The 26,634-nt window shown below is 33.8% G+C and overlaps 3 protein-coding genes across 6 annotated transcripts; 1 reads left to right on the forward strand and 2 right to left on the reverse strand.

Annotated features, from left to right (window-relative positions):
• Positions 1-979: 979 nt before the first annotated feature.
• Positions 980-1,961, forward strand: LOC117933961. Its single transcript, XM_034855546.1, has 2 exons — positions 980-1,496; positions 1,591-1,961. The coding sequence occupies exons 1-2, from the start codon at positions 996-998 to the stop codon at positions 1,861-1,863; spliced, it is 774 nt and encodes a 257-aa protein (XP_034711437.1). The 5' UTR covers positions 980-995; the 3' UTR covers positions 1,864-1,961.
• Positions 1,962-3,599: 1,638 nt separating this feature from the next.
• On the reverse strand, positions 3,600-7,598 carry LOC117933727 (calcium-dependent protein kinase 26-like). Of its 2 annotated transcripts, none has more exons than XM_034855240.1 (5): positions 7,430-7,598; positions 5,832-6,769; positions 5,437-5,733; positions 4,355-4,762; positions 3,600-4,237 (listed from the first exon to the last, which is right to left on the reverse strand). In XM_034855240.1, the coding sequence occupies exons 2-5, from the start codon at positions 6,418-6,420 to the stop codon at positions 4,002-4,004; spliced, it is 1,530 nt and encodes a 509-aa protein (XP_034711131.1). In that variant the 5' UTR covers positions 6,421-6,769; positions 7,430-7,598; the 3' UTR covers positions 3,600-4,001. The 2 variants fall into 2 exon arrangements, with proteins under 2 accessions (XP_034711131.1, XP_034711130.1); XM_034855239.1 differs by having other exon boundaries at positions 3,600-4,270.
• Positions 7,599-11,618: 4,020 nt separating this feature from the next.
• LOC117933797 (ABC transporter B family member 28) lies at positions 11,619-24,846 on the reverse strand. 3 transcript variants are annotated; one of them, XM_034855339.1, is made up of 17 exons: positions 24,389-24,837; positions 22,677-22,864; positions 20,324-20,347; positions 17,237-17,338; positions 16,883-16,973; positions 16,166-16,266; positions 15,955-16,005; positions 15,717-15,845; positions 15,573-15,635; positions 15,196-15,475; positions 14,518-14,666; positions 14,336-14,425; positions 13,656-13,790; positions 13,517-13,573; positions 13,378-13,434; positions 12,631-12,920; positions 11,619-12,532 (listed from the first exon to the last, which is right to left on the reverse strand). In XM_034855339.1, the coding sequence occupies exons 1-16, from the start codon at positions 24,786-24,788 to the stop codon at positions 12,684-12,686; spliced, it is 2,154 nt and encodes a 717-aa protein (XP_034711230.1). In that variant the 5' UTR covers positions 24,789-24,837; the 3' UTR covers positions 11,619-12,532; positions 12,631-12,683. The 3 variants fall into 3 exon arrangements, with proteins under 3 accessions (XP_034711230.1, XP_034711231.1, XP_034711232.1); XM_034855340.1 differs by having other exon boundaries at positions 14,533-14,666; positions 24,389-24,835; XM_034855341.1 differs by lacking the exons at positions 11,619-12,532; positions 12,631-12,920; positions 13,378-13,434; positions 13,517-13,573; positions 13,656-13,790 and adding an exon at positions 13,834-14,058 and having other exon boundaries at positions 24,389-24,846.
• Between the last annotated feature and the right edge of the window lie 1,788 nt (positions 24,847-26,634).

Raw genomic sequence — 26,634 nt, forward strand, 5'->3', positions numbered from 1 at the left:
AAAATCTAAATCAATTTGTTTGTAAAATAATAATTTTTACAACTTTTTTTTTTTCTAAAAATGAATTTTATAATTTTATCTACAAAAACATTTAACACTCCTTTTATTGACCTGAAAATGATTTCTATTTAATTTCATAGGAATAGAATTATTGAAAAATTATTTCAATTTTACAGAAAAGTTTTCGATTTATTTATTTTTAAAAATATTTTTAAGTTAATAATAAGAAAATAAAAATATATGTTACATTATACTACGGGAATGGGGCAGGCCGAAATACCTGACAAAACTCGCCCATTGTCATTGTCATCCCGGTCATGGAGACATGGCTTCATATGTGAATCACATGTAACCTACCAAACACCAATTGCACGGAAAATTCATGCATCCGATGGAAAAGATAAGGTCACGATTATAACAAACACTAGCCTCATGCTTGGGGACCGAGTATTCCAGATGAACTGCTCTTCTTTACTATTGAATTCCAAAAAAAAAAAAAAAATTGGCCATTTACCAACGCCAAATGCCTTAATTAGTCTAAGTGTCACATATGAACTTAAAAATCACTTATATCGTGTTCTGAATTTTAATGGTCATCTTTACACTTACTTTCATTCCTATCTTGATAAAAAATTTAAATGAATTTCATCCTACTGAATTATTTTATATTTTTTAAATTTCAAATAATATTTTAATTATTTTGTATGTATTAATAATTAGAAAACAAATATATATATATATATTGCATGATCTTTAAATTTAATCATACATACCATGGGAATGGGACGGATGGAATACCTAGAAGAACTTGCCATTATCACTGTCAACCGTGGAAACATGGCAGAGTGTCCTTAGATTAGGAAGAAGGTGATTTTCATATCTGAATCACATGTGTCGGTACCAGACACCAATTGCACAGAAAATCCATACACCGGGGGCAAAGATAAGGTGATGACTCGAAAACAAACACTAACCTCATGTTTAGGATTTTCCGGATGAGCTGCTTTTCCTTACCTCTGAACTCCAAAATCTTAATTCCACAAAAAATGGGGTCTAAAATGAACTCCCCAAACTCTCCAATTCTGTGCAAATTGCACACAAACCAGCCATATAACCCCAGAATCAAAACCATTGCCTTCTCTTCTTTCTCCATTCAAAACCAACAAGCACCCACTGATCAGACCCAACTCCCAAAGACTAGTGCTTACACTGTTAAATTCAGGACCCTAGGAGCTTGTAAGCTCGGCATCTCCAGATATCCTGACTTTGAGTATAATGCAGAGGGTGGAACTGGAACTGGGACTGGGACTGCCCCAATTGTTGAAGATAATAGCTTGAAGGATCAAGTTTCGGTTTGTTTTGACCTGAAAACTCTTTACGTTCCACCATTGACCACTGCAACAACTAGGTTTTTGGGGTTGCCTTTTCCACCATTTCTGAGGATCGATATCGTTCCGGAGCTCTTCCAGGGGAACATCAGTCGAGAATCTGGCAAGGTGGATTCCGAAACTTCCATTAATTTGATTGATAAGTTGATTATTGTGAAGCAACTTAGAGACAATAATATGGTTTTTGCCTGTGATTTTGTAGGTTAATCTTGAATTCAAGGCTAAGTTTTTGTTTTCGGTGGGGAATATCTACAGAGCGCCTCCTTTGATGGTGGCCACGGTGTTGACGTCGGAGGAATCAGAAGGCAGAATGAGGAGGGGGAGAGGGGAGAGGCTGGATGGAGAAGGGAAGTGCAGGTTGGTTGGGGTGGCAACAGTAGAAGCCATTGATGATGTCTTCATGAACACCTTTCTCGGCCTTCCCACTGAGTGCCTTGCCAACTTGAATGCCGTTATTACCTACTCCACTTCTTAAAAACTTTCAAATTCAGTATCATCCCCATTGCCATACATCTTCTGGACTGTATAAATTTTTCATTTAGAATCTATTTAAGCAGAAAAGTTACTGTAACATTTTGGTCCTTTTTATTTATTTTATTTATTTATTTATTTATTTTCATATTTTAAACAGGTTTGTTGAAACTTATGGGTCATTCTAAGCTAATTTTATTTTACTAAAAAAAAATAAATTAGAACAGAACAATACACTTTTTTGTCTTTTATCTTTTGAATTTGAACCTTTTTAATTCTGAAACCTAATTTTTCACTTAAAAATGATTTAAATTAATATAATTTAATTTCTGTAATTTGATTAAAAAAATGAATTGATCATAAATTAGTAAAATTCTCATGAAGGGAAATCGAACATAACTAATGTATAATTATTTTTTTTCAATATTCCAACTCTTATTTCTCAAGAAAAATAAATCTATTTAAAAAAAAAAATCTTACTCAAAAAATGAAATCAATAACATAAGAACAAGCTAATTTAGATATGAAAAAAGCATAAAATAAATTTATGAATTTATTAAAGAATTTATACCACTTATATTAATGGGTAGTCTGCCAATTTGGTTCTCATGCTACTACTGGACCTCTTGCCTTCCAAAATTTGATCCAAGTTGCTCTGTTGATTATTTTGGGTAGCATAAGCTTTTTGTAACTTCTTTTAACGGGTAAAAGGGTCATGGTCATATGATTTCTTTCTATTATCCTTTGGCAAGAACATACTATAAAAGAGTGTCTGTTTGTCCCTTAAAGTGGGGTTGAGTTGGAATTGCATGGATGCCGTAGTGTTTTTCTTAGCATGATGGAGAGCTTGCCCTGCCTTTCTCAATTTTGTGGATAGCTGACCATATGACACATGTCCTTGGGCAAATTTCCCTCAATTTTGTGGACAGCTGACCATATGACACATGTCCTTTGGCAAATTTCCCCTTTGACCCAATTTTTTGTCAAGTTTTTCGAAGCTGGAAAGTCTTTGATCAGGAGAGGAGCTTCTAGCCCCGATGGGTAATTTTTTTTTGTTTGGCTGCACAAAAAGTGGGGGAGAATGGAAAGAAATTTGGAATTTTCCTTTAACCCTTCTCCGCTAAGGAAGGTGACAATGTTGACTATGAACCCTGCCTTCCATGCCCCATACAACACACACCACAACAAAGACCTGTCCCCAAGAATCCTTTCCCAGTCAAAGAGCTTTTTCTCATGAGCTTTGACCTAACAATTAGTTTTGTTTTTGTTTTATGAAAGGAAAAAAAAAAAAAAAAAAATATATATATATATATATATATATATATATATATATATATATATATATATATTCATGCTTTATTTGGTGTTAAAAATCACTGCTGGGAGTAGTAGTTTTGCTGATTTTTTTTTGACCCCAAAGCCTTGTGTAGCACATTGTCCACAATGGGGCATGAAACACACAAAATGCTCATTATTTCAAACCCATCATGCATCAAATTTATCAACGAAAAAAACACCAAGAATTTGATCCAAAAATTTTTTAAAATAAAAGAAAATATTCTGCTTGCATGGGTCCTGCATCTATCCATCATAATAAATATTGGAATACCCACAAAGCATATCCAGTTTGAAGTACTGGCATTTTTCTGACTACCATGTCATCATCTAAAGCCTCTCCAGGGAGGCTGCAACATATTCAGGGAGCTTCACTTCATTTGTATAAGCCATTTGAAAACTAGCTGGAGCATGAAAATTGGAAACCTTTGAACTGTGAAGACATAGATTACTTTTTACACATTAAACACCCCATTAGAGAGTTTGTTATCAGCAAGCAAACTAACAGTCGAGATCACAAAGACATCACTCATCATAAAGCCTAAGATTAACCCAACCTCAAACTGGCTCTAACATTGAACATACCTACTTGGACTCAAGTGCAAACCTAGGACATTACATGGCCAGGAAATTTCACCTAGGTACAGTAGTTTTTGCAGATCAGAATTTCCCAATTCATCATCTTATCCCATCAGTTTGTCCACGCCATTTAAGAGATGCAGCAGTAGGGAATTGCGTGCATGAAGCCAAAGCATTTAGTAATGCAGTTACCATAAATTCATCTATCTCATCGGCTGGTCCATGCTTTCAACAGACGAGAGAAGATCTAAGTGATGATGCAGTAGGGAGATGTGTGCATGATGCCCAACGAATCACTGATTCAGTTACCACTAAATCAAGCTGATCAAATTCACCAAGGCCAATTGTTCTGTTCCTCTTGTGAATGCCCGACATCCTATACCCAGATGTTCCTCCAGCCCTCTTCACTTCAGCTGTCTTGTAATGAATGTCTTTTGCTTCATGCCCAAGGCAAACAGAAGAATCTGACAACATAAACAGCCTTCCTAAGCTTGCCTCTGAATAATCAGGCAGAAATATGGTTTAATTAAAGTTTTTACAATCAAGACAGAAAGTTGGCAAAATTAAGGAAACTGAAATACCTTTCTGAATTGCATTTACAGTGGATATGTTGGCTGAAAGATCCAATGTATAACTCTCTTGCACGGTGATGGGGCAAGGGCTGAAGAATGCGAAGCTTGGCATTGAGGGAACAGGAGATGAGAATTCCAAGGTGTTGGGCTCATCAGTGCTGCCAAAAGAAAACCCACCAGATGCAAAGCAAGGTGTTGATGGTTCTAACCCAAAGGAAGTAAAGGATGATCTGCATGTGAATTGAGGTGACTGGGCATCACAAATAACACGCGGTCCAGTGCCAAAGCTGATGTCCTGATTCCTAGTCATAAAAGTAGAGAAAGAGCTTCCGCCTTCACCCAAGTGTTCATAACTTTGGTTTTCATGTTCACGTGGTTCCTCAAAAGATTGTGCATGGTCCCTAATCCATGAGTGATCTACAAAAGGAGAGAATCAAAAGCAAGTATGAGGTAGACGGATAGGGGTTACTCAAAACAGTGGTGAACAGGAAAATCTGATTTTAAGAAATTTAAAATTAAACTAGGTCAAATTACAAGAAATTTTAGGTTAAATAACTTAATTCTGGGGCATACCAACACTAATTAACTGCAAAAATGACTTGCCTCGATTCATACAGAACATAGATTATTGCAGTAAACACATGATCCCATGCAACATTATGAAGACTAACCAGGGCTGCTCACTGTTGTTCTTAAAACAGCAAAGAAATTGTAAAGGATTAACATGATCAAAATTATTACAATGCAAACAACAGTTTTAAATAGGATTATCACCCTGTTAAGACAAATTCCCAGGCCTTCTCTTGATTTGACAACTCAGCCACTTCATGAATTGTGAACCTCTTCTAGTATTTCTGTTTGGTTTTGTACTTTGTGCATCTATGTAGATGGCTTTGCACCCATCCTTTGATGCTTATAGTATGTATAAAAGTAATTAAAACTTTGTAAACCTTTTCATCAGATTGCTCTCATTCCCAATATGCCCCACCAGTATCCAAAATAGGACATCTGAACGGTTATAGAAACTACAAAAAATATTCCTGTAAATAGTGGCATCCAACCTACCTAGTGTCTATCAAAAAAAAACCTACCTAGAACCTCCTGAGCTGTGAGCCTTTGAGAAGGATCCCTACAGAGCATTCCCCTAATTAATTCCTCAGCAGAACCAGATAGCTGGTCCCAAGGATCAGATGGAAACCGTAGATCAGCTGCCCTGACAGCATCAAATATCCTTGACTTTGTCTTTCCCCAAAATGGCGGCATCCCACTAAGAAGAATATAGAGAATAACTCCGGCGCTCCATACATCAGCAGCCTGGTTATAACCCCCTGCCAGTACCTCAGGAGCTATGTAAAATGGACTCCCAACAGTCCCATACAAACTCTGCCCTGTATCAACAAAACCCAAATGCTTAAAACATTTCAGAATTCAAACTTCAGATGAGATGGTAATAAAAATCAGAAGGAAAAGAAATGCATGTCTTTACCAGGCTTGATGTAGGTTGCAAGACCAAAATCAGCCAATTTAATTGGTGAGGATGATGCTTTTGTGGCCAAGAGGATGTTCTCAGGCTTCAGATCTCTATGAACAATACCTTTGTCATGGCAATACATCACCACTTCCATCAGATGCCTAAAGAGAACCCTAGCCTCGGCTTCAGAGAACCTTCCATGCTTCTCTAACTGGTGAAAGAGTTCTCCACCAGCACAAAGCTCCATCACCAAATGAACATAATCTTCCTCCTCATAAACTGCTTTGAGATCCACAACATTTGGGTGCCCCGATAACTTGGTCATTATTTCAATCTCAAGTTTCACACTCCGCACATCATCCTGAGTGACCAACCTGTCTTTGGCAATTGACTTGCATGCCAACACCTCTCCAGCTAACTTATCAGAGCAAGCCCTAATAACACCAAACTGTCCCCAACCCAACTGCTCCCCAAGAACAAATCGGTCTTTCAAATTTGAGGTCTGGTCTGTGTCCAATATGGTTTCCTTCAAGCTTTCAACTTTGTAACAATGAGGGGCTTTGGTCGATGATTCACTGCTGCTGTTGCTCTTGGCAACAGCCATACCAAATTTCCAGCACCTGATTGATTCAGAAGTAATAATCGAGATCCCAGATTATGATTCTTGCAATATAACACAGCTTTTTTTGAGACAGTCTTCCAATAAATGGGAATACTAAATTTGTTGGTCAAAATTTTGATCTTTTCTTAGACACCCACATTTGCCAAAACCACACTTGGGTCAACAGAAATAAGTTTCCCGTAGTTAGTAGTTGAAGCTTGACAAGGATGCTTACCACGTAACCAACAGCCTACGGCGTATATGGACAGATATTTAAAAAATAAAACCCAATATAAGAAAAATTCAAACCCTGAACCCCAAATTTCTTTGATCTCAGCTGAATCACCAGGATCTGAAACACAATTAAATTCACCAAATTCAGAACTATATTTAAATAGCAAACACTAAACCTACTTCAACATTAATCAAATAATTAATATAAAAAAAAAAAAAACAAATTTGAGCAAATTCTCAGACAGATCATATATTTTATTAAAATAATTATTTGAACTAAACAAGCTTCAATTCAAGCTCACAACAGAATTCAAATTTAATACAAAAAAAAAAAAAAACAAAAAAAAAAAAAAACAAAAAAGGCATCAACTCATTGGGGAAGATCCACCAGACAACTCTAATCACAAACCCTAATCATAAAACCAAATAAAAAATAAAAAAAGGCATGCTAAGCCCAGATCACCTCAAAACAAGAAAGCCATTCACGACCAATAACAAAATTAGCATAAACCTATTAGAACTCAGTTCAAAAAAACGACAACCCAGATCCGAACTTCTTACAAAATCAAAGGAAAAAAATGCAAACAAGTAAAGTAAAACTGACGTAGTATACACAACCAACAAGACGACTGATAAAAGCCATTAAAATTCAGCTCAGAAAAAGACAACTCAGATCCAAACTTCACACGAAAACAAACAAGAAAACAGCACAACATCCAAAACCCACATTTCCGAAAACAAACACAGAAAAAAAGAGTAGTGAAAGAAAGAGAAAAACCTTGAGAGACAGAGAGAGCGCCACAGAAGAGAAGAATTAGAAAAAGAAGAAGACGACGAAGAATGAGAAGTCCGTTGGAGGAGTAGCCCAAGCCCTCCAACCAAAGGGCCTCTCTGTGGGGCTCTTCTGGTCTCTCCCCACTCTGTTCCCCCCTCTCTCTCTCTCTCTCTCTCTCTCTCTCTTACCAAAACAGAAACAAAAATTATACGCTTATGCTGTTTTTCTGTTTTGTTTCGAAAGCTCCTTCGGACATGAAAACATACTCTAATTTAGTTCAATTTAATTTTGGCCCCTTTGGTTCTTAGGATAACTGTGTACTCGCTCGTGTATACAAAAAGCCGCGTACTCTCGCTCCTTTGAATTAAATTGCAGGTGGGTGCCTCCTTTGTATATTCCTCTCTAGAAGAGTATCACTTAAGCTAGCTTCTAAACTTCATAGTAGCTGAATATAAATTTTAAAAAATAAATGAAAAAATATATATAATAATTAAGAAAAATAATTAAAATTTTTAATTTTTAATTTATTAGAAGCCGCGTTTGGTCCCTTGGAGGTCTTAAACCCATAATTATGGTGAGCCTTTGCTTTCTTCCTAAGAGCTAGTGTTGCCTTTTAACTTAATAGCCAACAATTATTATGACCCTATGCTCTTTATTTAACATCCAAGGATTAAAATCAAACATCAAGCAACCATGATGTGAAAATTAGTGGAGAAAGATTATTTCGGTGATCACTCAGTGATTTTCGCAGAAAGAAAAACAGAAGTCTGAAAAGTCAACGATCTTTTAGATCGAACTGCTCCATAATATGTCACGTCAATCTATCGATGAAAAAATCGCTAGCCTCTCCCAATGTTTCTACCTCCTATCCAACGATACGAGATTATTCCTAATGTGATGTAATGATTAGAAATGTTTCCTGATGAGAGTATTTCATTGGACAATGATCAAATTTAAATTTGGATGCAACATAGCTATTTGGCCTTTAAAAGATTCTTTTTTGTTCATACTTCGCTTATAAATATCTCATTTTCCTACTATTCTGATTTACTTTAGGAATAGAAATAAATATTTTATTTTGTTCCTTTTTTTTATGATTGGAAATTAATTTAGTGATTCATTTCTAGTGTTTAGACGAACCTAGATATTCAATATCAAGCGATTATTTGTTTCTATTTTAACGTTCGGTAATAATATGAATGAGAATGAAAAATAAATAAATTAACAACAATATTCTTACACACAGTTTAAAATAACTTTTTTTTTTCATTTAAAATAAGTAAATTTTGAGAGTTTTTTTATTACTAAATAATAAGACTAAAAAAATAGTTTTATTATGGGATGAAGAGACATCACAGTTTGATGAATGAAATCCAATAGTAAAATAATAATTTTAAACTATTTTATATTTTTTTATAAGATGAATGAATCAAAATATCACCGATAAATTAAAATCCTACTTATAAGTGGGATTTGATTTCTACTAGAATAATTTTTTATTTTATTCAGACTTTCCTAAAATTTATTCAAATATGGGAATTAGGACATGAAGGAATGAAATCAAAATACCACCTACTTATGATAAATTAAAATCCCACTTATAAGTGGGATTTGATTTCTACCAAAATAATTTTTTATTTTATTCGAACTTTCATAAAATTTATCCAAATATGGGAATTAGGGCGGGAATAAATTAAATATTTATTCTCACTTCTCATTCTCACGTACCAAACACCCCCTTAAAATTTGTTGGTGTCATAATTTTCAAAGTTGCGGTAATGGTACAAATTCACTACAAATGGAATATCAAAAATTACTTGAGGCATATTAGCAAATTATCATTGTAGTTCAATTTTAATATTAATTCAACTTTAATAATAGTTTTATATTTAATTTAGTTTAAATCTATGGTTTAAGCTTTATCATTACTCTTACAATTAAAATTGTATATATATAGTTCAAAATTTAAATTTTATTTAATTTTACTTTGTTAGAAATAATTATGTAATCAATTATTTCAATTGAAATATTAATTTAACATTTAATTTGGTTGAATATAATTTTGTACAAATTTTCATTTTCAAATGTATATAAAAATCATTACTTCAAATATTTAATTTAGTTTAAATTATTTATTTCAAGGTAATTGTTTAATTAGTTGAAATCAAATTTCAATTTTATATCTAATTTAATTTAGTTATATATGTCATTTGTACTTACATTGGTGCAATTTATTTATTTTAACTTTTGAGGTATTTATTTAATTTCTTTTATTTAAAAATTAAATTTTATTTTATTTAATTACATATAGTCTGTCATTTATACAAACAAATTTAAGATTTCCTTATTTTAGTGTACGTGTTCAATTAGTCAAATTTAAAGGTCACATCAAGTTGGTCTCCATATGGACCATATCAAATTGCTCCTTACTTGGACTCAAAATTGCAAACTCATTAAACGTCACATATATACTAATAAAATATTTGGAAAAGTTTGAATCTAGACACCACAACATGTGCCATTTCACTCCTTCAACAAATCCTACAAATATTTACTTATTTACCCTTGGTTTCAAATTACCTTCATGCATGTTTTTTTTTTCTTGATCATAACTTTCCCTTGCTTAAACTTCCCAAAGACAGCTTTCTTATATTTCAAGATATATACCTAAACATTTCTAGAGTAATCATCAATAATGCTCAATATGTATTTTCCACAACCATATGATAAAAACCTAAAAAAGGGTCTCAAAGTTGTGATGAATATATCTAAATTACGTTTAATCCTATCAATAATTGTATTGAATTTAACCCTCCATTGTTTCCCAAATACACAATACCCACAAAAATCAAGTTCTCCTTTTGTCTCCTAGGCAAATCTTGTTTATTCAAGATTGTCAACCTCTCTCACTTGTATGCCCAAAGTGCATATCACATAATCTCGTAGTTTTTGAAATTGATTCTAAGGTTGAAACTACAGTTATACCTATAATTGTTGCTTTTCTGTAATATATAAAAACCATTAATTTTCTTTCATTTCATCACAACAAAAGCACTCTTTAAATTTCTCATAACTTTACCTCATGTTTTATATGTGCATTCATTGGAATCAAGTGTTCCTAAAGAAGAAATCAAATTTTTCTTCAACTTTAGAACATGTCTTACATCAATTAATGTTCTTATAATGTCAACATGCATCTTAATTCAAATTGTACCTATCCTAACAACCTTATAAGCTATATTGTTTCTTACGAGAACCTTCCCACCATGTATAAGTTGGTAGATACTAACCCCTATCAAGAGACATGATAGAAACATCCTGAATCAATGACCTACTCATCATCGAGTTACTAATTCTAACTGAAAAGACATTTATAGTATCCGATTTTTTTTCTACAATTGTTGTATCAACAGAATTAAAAGTTTTCTCTTTTTATTTACTTTTATATGGACAATTTCTCACATAATGCATTTCTTTGTTACAATTGAAACACTTATTATTTCTCTTAAACTTTGATTTAAATTTGGATAAATATTTTCCGTCATTATTTTTCTTTCTTAATCTCCCTCTAGCCATCAAAGTTGCACATGAGCTTTCTTCTTTGCTTTTAGGATTGCTCTAGCATCCTCTATGAAGTATATTTTTACCATACATCATGGTATCCACATAAAAATCATAAGAATTCAATAAGGAATACATAAAAATTATGTTTTGGTCATTATCATCAATTCTAACATCAATATTCCTCAAATTCATAATAGTTTTGTTAAACTCATCAAGGTAGTCTTTAATAGATATATCTTCTTTCATGTGGAGAAATAATAACCGTTTCTTTATATACAAGCAATTTGCAAAAACCTTCGTCATATACAAACTTTCCAACTTCAACCATAACTTGGTAGTTGAATCATCTTCTACAACCTCACAAAATATTTCATTACCCTAGCACAACTTAATAGTACTATAAACTTTCTCGATAAATTCATCATTCTCTTCATCAGAAATCATTGTTGGTATAGTTTCTTTATTTTGTAGCACTTTGGAAAACTCCTATTGAACCTACAAAGCGCATAGTTTCATGCACCATAAACTAAAATTGTTTCTCTAAACTTCTCAACCTCAAACTTTATCATCATTTCTAGTCAAATAAACTAAGTTTCACTAGTAGTCTGTTGTTAAAAACTACGACAAGGAATAAAAATGAGAAGAATAAAATAAGAGAATAAATATACAAAGCACACAATGATGTACATGATTTGGCCTAAAGCTCTCAAATCCCAAAGTACCCATTAGACCTGAAAAGAGACTCATCTCTTAGCCAAGATCTATTCCTATATGTTCCTAATTAGATAAGAATATCCCTGTCAAAGTGATTGATGGAGCGAAGGCTGAAATTGAAGCTCAATGACCACAAACTATTACAAGTGCAGATGTCCTTGCATTTGTTGCGTGCGACGGCCTGTACGTTGGTGGAATCAACCATGTTTTGCCACGCGATGAAAGTGCCACTCAAAGATAAGCCTTCCCAACACCTGCCCCCTCCTTTCCTCAATGGCAAATAGCTTGAGAATAATCTTGCACCAAGAGGCCTTAATCTTGATGAAATGGGGACACTCTCTGGGTCACATTCTATTAAGTGTCACATTGTTCTTTCTCAAACCGTATCTTCTCTTTCAATGCAACTCGCCCTCAAGATCCTGCAATGGATCCAAGTTTTCTAGACACTTAAAAAACGAAGTGAACCCCACCATCAAACGCAGGCAGTGATCCAACAGTGCTATTTGAAAAATGAAATACAAAGTGTGAACATCTTCTTAGCATATAATACCATTGTAGTTTTTGCCACAGTTTCAGGTCTTGCTATATTAAATTGCAAATAATGAAAATAATGCAATAGCGTCATCTTAGTAATGCCATTTACAACTGGATTTTTGTTCTTTCAATGTTAGGTTACCATATAATGCAGTCTTATTACAAGTAACTGGTAAAAGTGCTGCAAAACAATCATCTAAGAAAAAATCCAGTGAAAGCTTATCTTTTGGAAATCATGGAGTCAAAGTGTCTCTTCCCAGCCATTCTGCTTTCAAGCATGGCATAATTAAGTATCTGCATGACAAGGAGAATTCCAAATGAAAGTAAATACCAGTACAGCTAGAAGCCTTGCAACAAGAAAGGATCAAAGGGAATTAAATCTTATGACTCACATGTTTGGATTCTGCAGTTATTTAGAGAAAATGGAATACCCTGCAATTTCATGTCACTCAAAAGCAAGTCTCTGAGTGCCAACTAATGAAGCATATTGGCCCTTCTTAGCTAATAACTCAAAATGACTCCCAAGCTCTGCAATCCTTCCACTGGAACAAAGAGCTATCTGGTCTGCATTCTGAACTGTACTTAACTTGTGTGCAATCACTAATGTTGTCCTTCCTTTCATCAGATGGCTCAGAGCATCTTGAACCAGGCGCTCACTGATTGCATCCAAGGCACTTGTCGCCTGTATCACAGAAGAAAATCATATACGATATAATAAATATCAACTGGGCATAGCAGTGGCAATCACATGAGCCAAGACCCACGAGTTAGCAAGGCCAGGAGTGAGAGACAACGTATCTAATAGGTCTAGGCATATTAATTTTAAGCAAGAATATTGTAAGTGTTTATGTTGATATTAATTCCAACAAAGTGATGAATGCTATGCTTGCAATATAAATGACATGTGTAACATGTTGGAAGTTTTGAACTGATATTAAAATAAATATCACAAAAAGAAATTGACATTTTCTTATTATTGAGCTAGACTAGTACTGGATATGAGAGCTTTTATAATGATTTTTCCAGTGTCATGTTCAAAGTAGCCGAGCCTAGACCAACCTGATATGTTGCCAGACTTACAGAGGCATGATAAAGCATGAATATACACAGAGAAGTAATTAAAAGGTCCAGAAACATACCTCATCAAGTATCAGGATTGGGGCATTCTTGAGAAGAGCTCTTGCAATGGCAATTCTCTACAAATTGGTAATAGGAAGAATCAAATCACTAATAACAGACACTCAAATTCTACACATGTGTGCATACATATTTCAGTACCTGCCGTTGTCCTCCACTCAGTAGACCTCCACGCTCACCAACTAGAGTGTCATAACCCTTTAATACATTAAATAATCAGTAAAGAACTCAAAGACTAGCAAGAGGAAGTACAACCTAACCATATTTAGAGATCACAAACCTGAGGAAGAGAAATTATGAAATCATGAGCATTAGCAGCTTTGGCTGCCTTTATCACATCATCCTTGGATACATTATTGTCAGGAAGCCCATAGGCAATATTTTCTCCAACAGACACCGAGAATAGAACAGGTTCCTGAATCACTTTATATAGTTATCTTGGGGAAAGGCAGCTACAAATGTTTCAAGCAGGTAAAAAATGCAACTTCATCAGCGCTGTCTCAGGATAACTGCAAACTTTTTTTGTCTTATCATCAAAGCTAAATAAAACCAACTCTTGAGGGTCAGATCAACCCAATCCAACGTTCTCTTCGAACTGATTCACTAACAGACCCAACTCACACTTTTAACTTCCCAATCCTAAAACTAACCTTCCCCAAGCTTCCAAAACAAAAACCTGAAAACTGCACTTCAATATGAAGTATAAACCAACTACAATTACACACATGCTTCCAGTATATCTGGATTCACAAAAAAATGCATATGCTATGTATATATATATATATATAGGTAGGGTATGTTCATTTGGCCAAAATCAATCATATCTGCATAAAACCTTAAATGGTTCCTCGTTTGTCAACCTAACCAGTTCAACATCAAAGGATCAAACCAAATGAGATGTAGGATGACAAGCATTAATGCATGAATGCATGTATCAGATATGTATGAATAGGTACATACTTGGTTTACTATAGAGACAACCCGAGCCCATTCGCTCTTGTCAAATGTTCGAACATCCTCTCCGGAAACTGTTAAGCAGCCCCTGCTTGGCTGCAAAAAAAAGAAGCCAATGGATGCACAACATTCTTCACCAACCCATAACAGGAAAATGAAATTTATTATTAAAATGAATGTAAGTAAACCTCATAAAAACGTGCCAATAGCTGTACTATTGTACTTTTCCCAGCACCACTTGAGCCAACTAGAGCAGTTACAGTTCCACATTTTAGCCTTAGATTAAGACCATTTAGGATTTCCACATCAGGCCTCAAAGGGTAAGAAAAATGCACATCTGCACAACAAAATGAGGGCATTCGTTGGCAGCAGTGTCATGAAATGTATAATGAACTCATTGTAGGATTAAATTGACGAATAAGCAATAATACCACATATCGTTATCCCAAAGTAATACCCAATAACAGAAAGTGATTTACAGGATGCTATTGCTTTGGAATGCATATCAGACACACAAAAGAAACATACGGCATAAAAGGTCAAAGTCATATACCCATGCTAGCCAATTTTGTAACTAGGTAGAAAGAACCAAGTAGTTATTATATATGTTACCTTGATGATGTTTGACTCATCAAGCTACTAGGTTAGCCAGTAGTTTAATAACAAGGATATGGTTTCTCCTTCCAAAACAAACCTTTCTCATAACAATGATGTTTTTTCTTACTAGTTACCAGCCCATGTTAGAGGACAATGGAAAGACAAACAATCCTTTTCTTTTGGATGTGAGACAACATCTAAAAACTGAGGTATGAGAGAACATGTGAAGGCAGACTTAATTTTAATTCGTGAAACTGCATTGGTAGTACCTTCAAGACAAACATCACCAGACCAAGCTAGGCTATGCACATTGCTAGCTGATCTCAAGGCTGACATGTAATGAATATTTGGAAATATGTTTTTTTCATCAAAACCATTGACAAAGAATAATCCAAGTTTTTCATCATCCACTTCTTTTCTCCGGATGTCTCTTTCTAAACCATAGGCAAGGGCCTCATCAATTTGTCCCCCAGAAAACACAGAATTAATCCTCTCAACAGCAGCAAGACTTCCACGAAGATCTCCAAATGTATTAACCAGCCCTTGAACCTGAAAGATGTATCACATCGAATAGTGTGTAGAAAGAAAATATAGCATGTAGAAAGAAAATAGCACAAGTGCAAAAACAAAACAAAAATGGACTCACAGCAAAAGTTAATGTGAAAGTGTATCCAATAAAAGAAGCAATGGTTCCAACAGAGAGTTCACCCTGCAAGCAACAGATGTTAACTTCAAACAAAAAACATGAAACAGGCTAAAGGATATAGTGTCACAAGCTAGAAGTTCTTACCGCTTTTACTTTGCTTCCACCAAGACAATACAAGGACATCAAAGAAATATAGACGGCAACTCTAGTCAGTGATTCATTAAGAGATTTGAAGGTCCCAAGCTTTATACCACTACTCTGAAAAGCCATAACCTGCAAAGCTCCATGAAGATGGTTGCTATAAGTGCATGGAAGGGTTAGTATCTCCATGTATTTACAAAAATAGTATTCATGGGATTCTCATTAATAACCAATATCTTACCTGACTACCAAACATAGACATTTGACGCTTTTCGCCACTAAAGGATCTTACCTGTATCAAAAAAAAAAAAAAATTCTTCAATTACAAGTGTGTACTTCCAAGGCCCAATCCAAAAGAAAAATGTTAAATTTCAAAGACTACAATTGATAATCCTGATTTCTCACAAAGACAGACACAAGAAATTATGCAGCAGGGACTTCAAAGAACTTACAGTACGAATTGCAGAAAATGTTTCTGTTGCACAATCTGATATGGAAGCTTGGGCCAATCCGTGAGCTTTAAAAACAGGCACAGTTGACCGCTTGTATACAGCTGAGGAGATTTACAACGGTCAGCAGCAGGTGAGAAGACATGAACCAAGCAAAGGAGTACCAAAAATTTCAAGAACCACCTTCTAGCAAGCATGATATGACCATTTTTAGACCAAATCTTAGTGGTCGGAAACAAACATGGTTTCTACAGCATGAGCTTAAATTACTCAGGTGTACTGAAACATGCACATGTTCATGAAACATCGCCAATCAAGCAATTGATCATAATTTGAAAAAAGGAATACAAAATTTTTGACAAATACTGCTAAATTAGAATACTATAAAAATTGACACCTCCAATACAATATACAAGTTTGGAAACAAGAGCCATCAAGAAAATCTGACAATCATGTTTTTATTTCTATTCTAGGCCTTACATCAGACATTTCACAAATTAGCCCAAAGGTTGTAAAATTTATGAAAATTTTTCAATGACAAATAATAAATGTAAACCTTATTTCTATTGCAATTATGCAACAAAGAATGGACACTAGAAACTTTAAGCATCGAACAATTTACACTGCCTAATCCAATAATCTTTTTTTTTTCTTATCCCTTATAATTTTCTTTGGACAAATTAATGGCTAAGCAAATAATTTGAAAGAGAAAATGTTTACCAACTAAAACAGATACAGTAAGCATCAGTACGCCCAAAATTGGTGCAAGTTGGGGGGCTAAAGTGAACAGGATGCATATTGTGCCAATGACCTGTAAGAAAAACACATATACAACTGAGTACTGAAATCACATAAGAGTATTCCTAAAAATAATCAGAAATATATTTTCCATAAATTAATCTCCAGGAATAAGTAAATTCTCAAACAACAATAATAGATCCATAGTAAAAATTAAATCAGAAGGTTTTGCTACTTCTGAATGTAACTCAATTCTCTCAGAATCAAGGACAATAATTTACATCTTTAACTATAGGCAACATAAAGCTCACTTTTGCTTAGTGTAGAGTAGCTTGCCTCAGAAAGTGCCCTGAATCCACGATCCCTTGAAATGTTTTCACTCACAATATCTTTAAGAGAACCCAAGTCAGATGTTAACAAAGCAGTGAGTTCACCAACCTATAAGAAAGAATAATGTGTTCTTAACCATCCAACTACAACAATATATACATATATATGGGCAAAAGAAGAAAAAGATAGATATAGACATCAATTACTACTCCATAACTCAGACAAACAATAACATATATGTAAGCTCACCATGAGAAAATGAAAAATAAAAATAAAATAAATAAAACACCGTTGTAAAATATACACACTAAGAAAAAGAGGGGAAAAGTAAAAAAGAACAACGAGTTAGATATAGGCATCAATACTACTCTATAACCTGGACAAACTATAGTAGATATGTAAGCCCACAGTGGGGAAAATTTATAAAATGATAATAATAAAAAAACAAATAATAAATTTGTAAAAATGGCGTGGAAGATATGAATAAATTAAGTCCCTTGCCAAAAAATGAATCTTTATAGTCATTAATATACATAGTCTTATTTGCCTATCAAAAAAAAAGGGGAACATAAACAGCATTATTGAGAGAGATGGAGAGAGAGAAGTGGGAGAGGAAAGGAGGACGTGCAGAACAGATGGCCATTGTGGCATTCAGTAAAAGGGATGGATAGTAACAATGGATCTTTCTGGCTTTCTATGAGAAGTTTTAATGCAATGGAAAGCAAGTGTAGTGACCTATTCTTTGTTAAAGCACCAATATATGGTTTATAAATTTGTGCACCACCACCCTCACTTGTTACCATGGACAAGGTATTTCAGATGGCAATTTGAGCAATCTATGATCTCACTAGCTCAGTAACACCAGCAGGCAAAATATCTGCAGATAAAAACCTTCACACTCGAGTGAACTAAGTTATTCAGCTAAAAGCATGTCAATATTGTTATGTTTCACTGCTAATCAATTCTATATTATGGTTGCGTGATATAACTTGACCCACAAAGGTGATTCATGAGTTCTAAGATAATAAACAAAACATCTGAAATCACGTATGGGTTCAATAGAGTCAGTATTGATATATGGCATGCGGAGACCTTGCTGAAAGATTACTAATCTTCTTTGTATAAAGATTTTTTCTAATAAAAATACTAGAGTTGGTGTGATTTGGATGGTGGTTTGGGCATTTCATGATTAGGAAATGGAGTAGATTAGTAGTTTCTTTGAGCACATTCATGCAATTTACATGGACCTGCTAAGGGTAGATTGCTGGGGAAGGTTGTAGGAATGAGTACTTTTCTGTGATGTCTTTCTATTCATCCTTATCTATTGAGGCCCCAGTGAAGTTCCCAGCTAAAGAGATTTGGACCTCAAGGGCCCTTAAAAGAATTTACCTCTTTACTTGGTAAGTTGTGTGGGAAACGATCCTTACAGTGGATGATCCATGAAAAGGGGTTGGCCCTTGCAATTAGATGAAGTTTCTGTGAGGCCAAACAGGAATCAACAAGGGATGTCCTTATCCATAGTGCCAAAGCTCGTATGCTTTATGATCTTGTGCTTATTGTTTGGTCTTCAGGGATTGTTCCCTGACTATACAAAAGAAGGTCTCTTAGCTTGGCATGCGAGGATGTGGCTAAAAGTTGTAGTTGTGTCAAGAATTGCCCCCCTTTGCCTATTCTGGTGCATTTGGAAAGAGCACAAAAAAAAGAATGTTTAAAAAGAGAGGAGAATTCAAATGAATCACAGAAAGATGACTTCTTAGCGATGTTTCTAGATTGGCTATGATTCATTGAGAGTTTGACCTGTCTCTTTGGGACTTTATTGAGGAATTGTGTCAGAGACAGGTTGTATAATTCTCTCTCTCTCTCTCTCTCTCTCTCGTGTAAAACCCAGTTGCTTAGTTTGCATCCCCTTGTTGTCAAACGCCACTTAGTAAATATCTTTTTCTTTGCCTATCAGAAAAAAGAAACAAAAAAGTCATTTATAGCACTAGGATATAAGGTCCTTCACATCATCCTTAAATAATCAATAGCTTCCATCAAGATTGTCTGTTACGTGAGGCAAGAGTAGAGGTTGGGTGGCCTTCTTCCAGAAAGTTTTTTATGCCACAGATTCAAGGAAAATATAAAAGAGGAAAGTTTCAAAAGCCACAAGATTCAGAAACCATATCATGATGCCAGTTCTATACTGATATCATTTTCTAATCCCCCTTTCCCAAGATGCATCATTGCTTGCTATTTCATCACTTTTAGCAATAATGAGAACTTTATACAAAGTCCAAGCTTGTCTGCCCATTTTCCAAACATTCTTCTTTGTTCATCTTAGGATTTTATTTTTGCTACTGAGTAATTCCATAAATTATGATGCACAGACTCAAACCTTCTAGATATTCATTATGCACAAACTCAAACCTTCTAGATATTCATATTCATTTCCTTTCTCTCTCCTCTTAAGAGTAACCTTAGATATCAAAGGAAAATGAGCAAGAAAATACACCAGGCATATCACTAAAAATATTTGGCTAGCAGAAAATATTTGAACGCATTTACATCATATCCACACCAAAGAAAAAAAAACGGAATGTTGCAGAGTTTCCAGGATTAATGTTGAAAATTCATAATTACCCACAAATTATTGTGCAACTCCAAAGAATTTGTATCAAATATATCATTTCTTCCGATTTGCAACTTTTAAAGGATAACTAATGGAGAAAACATCAAATCATAAGACTCGTTAACAGAAAAATGCAGCACACCGTAGCATAGGAAAAAAGCTAGTATGCAAAATGTTGAATATCCAATGTCTGAGCACTAAACCCACACTAAACTCCTGCTTTCAAGATATTTATTCCTAACAAAGGATTATAGGCAAATAGCATTTAGATTGACACTTGGACCTTATTGCAGTCCATATCCAGGCTGACATTTTTTTCATATTAACCATAAGTTATACATGCTTACACAAGCCATATTTCTTTACAACAGGAGTTTCTTGGGCAATTTCAAGAGGGAAAAACTGATGACTGCACATAGCATTTCCATGATTTTCAACCCCACAAATGATGCGCAATAAAGAAATTGAGAATGTCATATCCATACCTTGTATCTGTCAAAAAACTCCACCTGCATAGACAGAATATTAACATATTAAAAGACACGATATATATGTTTTGCATGGTGAAGTAACAAAAAATTAATAAATGAGCAATTAAACAAAATATAATCTAAAAGCATCAAGCAGTGTAAGACTATTACAAGAGGATCACTATTAATCAGCCTATCATAATAATTTTTCACACTCGGGCCATACTCCATTTATGAGCACTTTGACCAAGACAATATTATGTATTAGTGCATAGTTAGGTCAGCAATTCAAGTCAAAATTAAAAATCCCAATGAGCCACTACTACCCCAGGTCTTATTTGAATTAAAGGCTGAAGGCAGAGTTTCAGGAATGCATTTAGGGTCAAGTTCACCATCATATATCAGGTATGTACAGTGGTTCTAGGTCTCAACATGATTGATGAATGCATATTAAGTAAAATGATCAGGGTTGGTGCCAAAATGCAGAGAATTCAATCCGCTAGAGGACCGATCAATCATTTGATCATACCTCTAGCAATATCCCACGTGGGTTTTAAAATTACATAACTGACAGATAGCCCCTGAGGGCCAATTGATCACCTGCATGGAAGTATCTCTTGGACAGCTTTCTGATTGATGGATGATCAAATACCTACCATTTCTCTAAAAATAAAAATTGATTTGTTTAAATGGGTTTTTATTGGATAAGAAGTTCAAGAAAATGCAGGCTCAATTTCTAATCAACTTAAAGTCTGTTCTAAAAAAAGGGTAGAATTTTTTGTGTCATTTTTCATCTATAAGAACTCACAACCTTCAATCTTTGGCATCAGGATTCAGTTTCACAATGCCCTGAGCAGTAGGAGTTTGCTCAATCAAGGATGTGAAGCAAAGTGTGAGTGTGATCGAGAATAAGACCCTCAAGAGGAGTGAGCATCTCAAATCTAGTAAAATCTATAAATTCCTTTTTATTTAGTGATTGTCCTCTCAGCCAAAGAGGCTCATTGTTTTACCTTAGAGAAAAGGAGTTCCCCGTATTTCTGGTGTTCTTCCTGTGTGGTGTTTGATTTATTATTTGCTGCATCTTAATTAATCTTTCATAATTAAATTCATGTTAAGAATAATTAAAAATTGGACATTTATTACAATCAGGGATTAAATTTTTAAAGGACCACCTATTCACCCATTCCCTCTATTTAATTTCATAATTCAAAAACACGCTTTAATAATGACTGAGAAAAATAAAAATTCTCATTCATTAAGTGCATATAAGGAAACTTCATGTTCCAAGCAAGTCTTAAGTTTTTTTTTTTTTTTTGATAAGTAACTTTTTTGAGTTTTTGGAACTCCAAGTTACATAGAATCCCACTGACATAAGAAAGGCATCACTAGTCATTACAATAGAAAGCAATAAAATTAATGAAACTTACCACAAAAGTTTATGAAATGAAATGAAATGGAATATGATCAAGCCACAAGCATAAAGAGAATATTCCTCTAGCTAGCCATAACTAAAATGCGGAACAAGGAAAAGGAAATCCCATGCATCTGCAGACATAGAGAGGAACTAGCACAAAACTAAAATTAAAAGAAAGGGACCAAAGCCTCATCCCTAGGGAACAGAAGTCAACCAGGCAAACCTGCATCAGAAGGATTTTGGGGGTCCAGTGGTGGAAAACATTTTTAGAGAAGGTTAGCAGCAACTGGGTTGAGAGAAGCAAATACAACAACAATCGGTGTCCCACAAATTGGGGAAAAGCAAGCTGAAAAATGAGTTTGCACTCCAAAAAAAGATGCTGATGCATCTAACTCTTTTCTAGAGGATAAAATATCCCCTTCATTTCTTTATTTTGGGTCTTTCTTAACTTCTCCTCTTGGGAATATTTTTCTCCTAAGAAGGTCATTAGCATAAGATAGGTAATCTTGCATCTCCATCTGGCACACTTATTTGGTTAATCATACATCCTACTGTCAAAAAAAAGGAAAAACTGGCACTAAGTTTATAGAAACCAATTACAACAATTAATACCAGGTCTATCAAAACATGGAAGAAGCATTCTTCATATTCTAAGGTGAGATTGTTACTTGTTCTGTACTCATAATTATTTCTGATGGCCAACTTCAAAGAAGAAAACTAGTATAGTTTATCTTTTAGTGTTTACCACACAGCAAGGACATGATGTAAAACTCCCTTAATGCAAACGCAATTTTCTTCACTTATTTCATTCAAGTTAGAACCTGATTCCTTATTTGTCAGGGCATTCAATTCTAGCACAATAAATTTAACACTCACATTATGTTACCTTGTATAGAACAGATAATTTCATGATAAAGTGCAGCAATTACAAAGAATTACAGTCACTGACTTTACCTTCTGAATCAATAGTCTTCTAAAAATCTGAGCGCGTAAGGTTGACATAACCTTCTCCCAAATAGTATTCATGTTTACAACATAAATAATAGTTAAAACTGGCTCCAATGTATACAGCACTCCAACAGTACTAAGCAGTCTCCACAGAGGTTCTGGTCTAGTGCCTATAAGTACTTCAAAAAATCTCCCTGGATGAATCATCAACAGAGTCACTAAGCAGAGGGGGTAAGGGTATTATTTGTATTTTCTTATTAAGTCAACAAAGAACAATTCATTGGCTAATTAGTAAGCTAACAAGCTGGTGCATGATTATTTTCACAAATATTTTATAAAAAATGTAACTGTCATAATTCTCAAGATTGAAGATCCTGTACTAAGGAATTGAGAAACACAACACTTGAAACAGGCTCTGCTGTTGTGTCCATTTTAAATTTTGAAGTTGGATCTAACTGATTTGCACATTCTTGAATTCCTCTAAACTCTGTTTGTTTCAGTGGAAAAGAAAATCAGAATAAGAAATGGGCAAATGCTTTAGTTTCACCTCTCTTATGTTACAACGTCAATCATGAGCTTATAGATTAGTCTCTACCCTACTTTTAAAGGTCTGTTTCATTCGTTTTGTGATTTTTAATTTTCCCAATTGTTTTTTGCTTTATTTTTCAAAATTTGCACACACCAATTACATTCTCTAGAATGTCTAATTTCTTTGCTTCTAGAAACAGAAAAAAATGATCAAAAGTGCATCCAGATGAGCATAAGTTATCAAATAACCATCCCATTACTAAGATTGGATCCAAACGTTAAGATTATTTTCAGAACTCATCTTGTTATTGTCATTAATATCAAACCCTGAGACCCAAAAAAAAAAGTGTGCTTCACTTTTCCATATATTTTGAAATTAAATCTTAAGTTACCTTATTTTCAAAATTCCAGTACAACCTCCCATTATATTTCCATTTCTTAATTTTCAGATTTTTACAAATTCATATATTTTTTATATCCAATTCATCTACATGGAGAAACTCAAGCTGTCAAAACTTCAGACAGTAATATGAAGAATGACAATACCACTAATAGTGTTAGGGTTGATCACGGAAGATTCGATAGAGATTGAAGTTGACTTTCAAATGAACCATTTTCTTTATCATGTACATATTTCCATTCCAGCATTGGTAAGAATCTGGCGGTGACTCTAATTCCTAGTACTGATATAAAACTTAATATTCTTTCTTCCCCACATTTCTCAGCAACCAAATAAATTTCCACAAACCTAATAACCTAATACACATGCTAAGACACCAAAACTCTAAAGTCAATGAACTGAAAGAAAATTGCTTGAATTTTACTTAAAATAAATGAAAATTTTGCAAATTATCCCTCAAACCCTGAGAAAATGAAACCTCTATTAAAGTCTAACACAACCATTTGATTTTTCAGTCACCCAAAAAGGGGCATTAGGATATTGAAATTTTCTTTTTCTTTTCCTGCCCTCTTATTTCAAAGCACCCAAAAGGAGGATTATTCGATGCCGCCCTTTTGAAAGGTTAAAAGAATTAAAGAACTAAGAATCCTAAACCTTTCTACCTTTTCGGACCAAAAACAACATCAAACAAAAAAAAAATCAAAACTTGCTTTCCTTCTCTTTTCCTCCGTTTGTTCCGCAACCAGGCATGCGCAACGAGGAAGATAAATAGAATAATTAGGAATTTTACCTGAAAATAGAGGCATTGAGAGAGTACAAGCGGAGCAACCAATGAGAGTGACGGCCGAAACAGCGAGTCTCAGCTTGTACCGCATCAGGAGACTCCACAAGAGACTCGAACTGATCGCACTCGGCGGCTCAACAGTTTCATCATGAGCATCGTTCGAACTCTCCACCTTAGGGTCCGGCTCGGTTATTATCGGGTCGGAAGCAGGACCCGACACGTAGGCAGAAGGGGGCCTCACGACGCCTTTTGATCTGCTTCGAAGAAGTGAAAATGGCGGGAAAGGGTTGGAGTGGCTGTGGGAGAGTTTGACGTGACAGGCGATGGCTCTTGGCGCGTGGCTGATAGGGGGTTTGAGCCGAGTGAGGTGCGACCGGAGAGGGAGTGGGAGAGTTGCAGAGGCCATGGCTTGCAAGAGATGAGTGTTGGGGAGCGAGCGCAAATATTTTGTAAGTGTGCTGTGTGACCTGTGTCCAAAATCCAAATTGGGGGTAGTTGTTGTCACGCAGTCGATGGCGTACGTAGACGAACTTACTCGCTAGGATAGGTGTACACGCATAGTTTTCTTTCAGAGCCGCAAGTTGAATGCTCTCGAGTATGGACCAACTCCCAACTTCCAAGACGGATTAAGATGTCTTTGGACCTGTTTCACTCTCCATATATGACTTGCCTTTTTCGTGTCCAAAAATATATGAAAAATGAAAATTGGATAAACAAATATCTTGCTCCACAATAATTTCAAAAATATTTATAAAATTATAATTATTTTAAAATGGGAGATTATTATTTTAATACTTCAAATATCATAATTTCCTCGTGACGAAAATAATTTTAAGTGTTCCTTAGTTAAAAATAAATAAATAAATATTGGTTCCACACAATTTATCTATATATAAGAAAAGTAGAAAATTTTTTAAGGTGTTTTTTTTTTACTTAATTTTAAATAATATCTAATAATGTTAAATATTAAATTATTTATTTGTATTGAGCTTTAAGAAATTAAAAAAAAAAAAAAGCAATGACTTCATATTAGTTATGTCAGTTGTGGGTGAGTGGAGTCTTCAATCCTTGTTTTGTTTGTTGGTTTCAATAACTTAATTTTAACCTTCAAAAAAAGTTAAGAAATAAGTAATAAATCACTAAAATGTAAAATGAAATTTGAAAATAAATTACTTTTAACAAAAAGTTAAAAAATTAAATAATTTAAGACCCGTTTAGCCATGTTTTTTAAATTTTGTTTTTAAAAATCATTTTTTATTTTTTAACTTAAAAAAAGTTTTAGAAAATATGGGCAAATAAACCATGTTTTCCTTTTGTTTTTAAAAATTGATTAAAACAATTTTTACTTATTCTCTAAAAATTATTTTCTATTTCATTTTGTTTTTAAATTTTGTTTTCAAAATGTTTTAAATTTATGAATAAATTAAAAAAAAAAAAATTTTAACAACAAGTTTCGGAAAAATGACAATTTGCTTTTAAAAACCAGTTAAAACAACTTTTACTTATTCTCTCTAAAAAATAATTATTTTACTTTGTTTTAAAAAATATATATATTTTTAGAGAATAACGGGTAAACAGTATTATAAAATTTTAAAAATTAAAAAAAAAACATAATACTGTTTTTAAATCACATAGCAAAACCCACTCTTAATAACTTGCACCTCTCTCTTTTTAGCAATAACTCATTTTTTTTTTCCATTTTGCTTTCATTTCTCTTTATTATTCTCATCTTCTTGCTTGATAATACAATTGTAAGTTTGTAACACAAAGAATCTCTCGATATTTGTAAATAGACTTTTAGGTATTCACTTAATATAATTTAATGGTTTAATTTAAGTTATTAAATAAATTAAACATATTTAATAAAGTAACCTAATATTATTACTTAAATTCAAAAATAATTTTAAGTATCAAGTAAAAATAATTAACTTATTCCTAATCTTTTATCTTGTTTATGCATGTTTAATGATAGTATATTTTATAACCATGATTTTACATTCATAACTCATTTTTTATAATGAATATTTTTGTAGTTATTTTATATGTTTACAATACTTTAAATATAAATATTTAACAAATAAATTTATTATTTAAAATGAGAGAAAAGTGAATATTAGTTAAAATTAATAAGGATAAATATATTAATTTGATAATTTATAATAAAAGTTTAAGTTAACTTTACCAAACAACTTTAATACTTGAATTAAAAAAATAAATAATAAATTTTAAGTCAACGACATAAAATCAATTTA

The sequence above is a fragment of the Vitis riparia genome, chromosome 16, assembly GCF_004353265.1.
Source record: "Vitis riparia cultivar Riparia Gloire de Montpellier isolate 1030 chromosome 16, EGFV_Vit.rip_1.0, whole genome shotgun sequence".
Classification (NCBI taxonomy): Eukaryota; Viridiplantae; Streptophyta; class Magnoliopsida; order Vitales; family Vitaceae; genus Vitis; species Vitis riparia.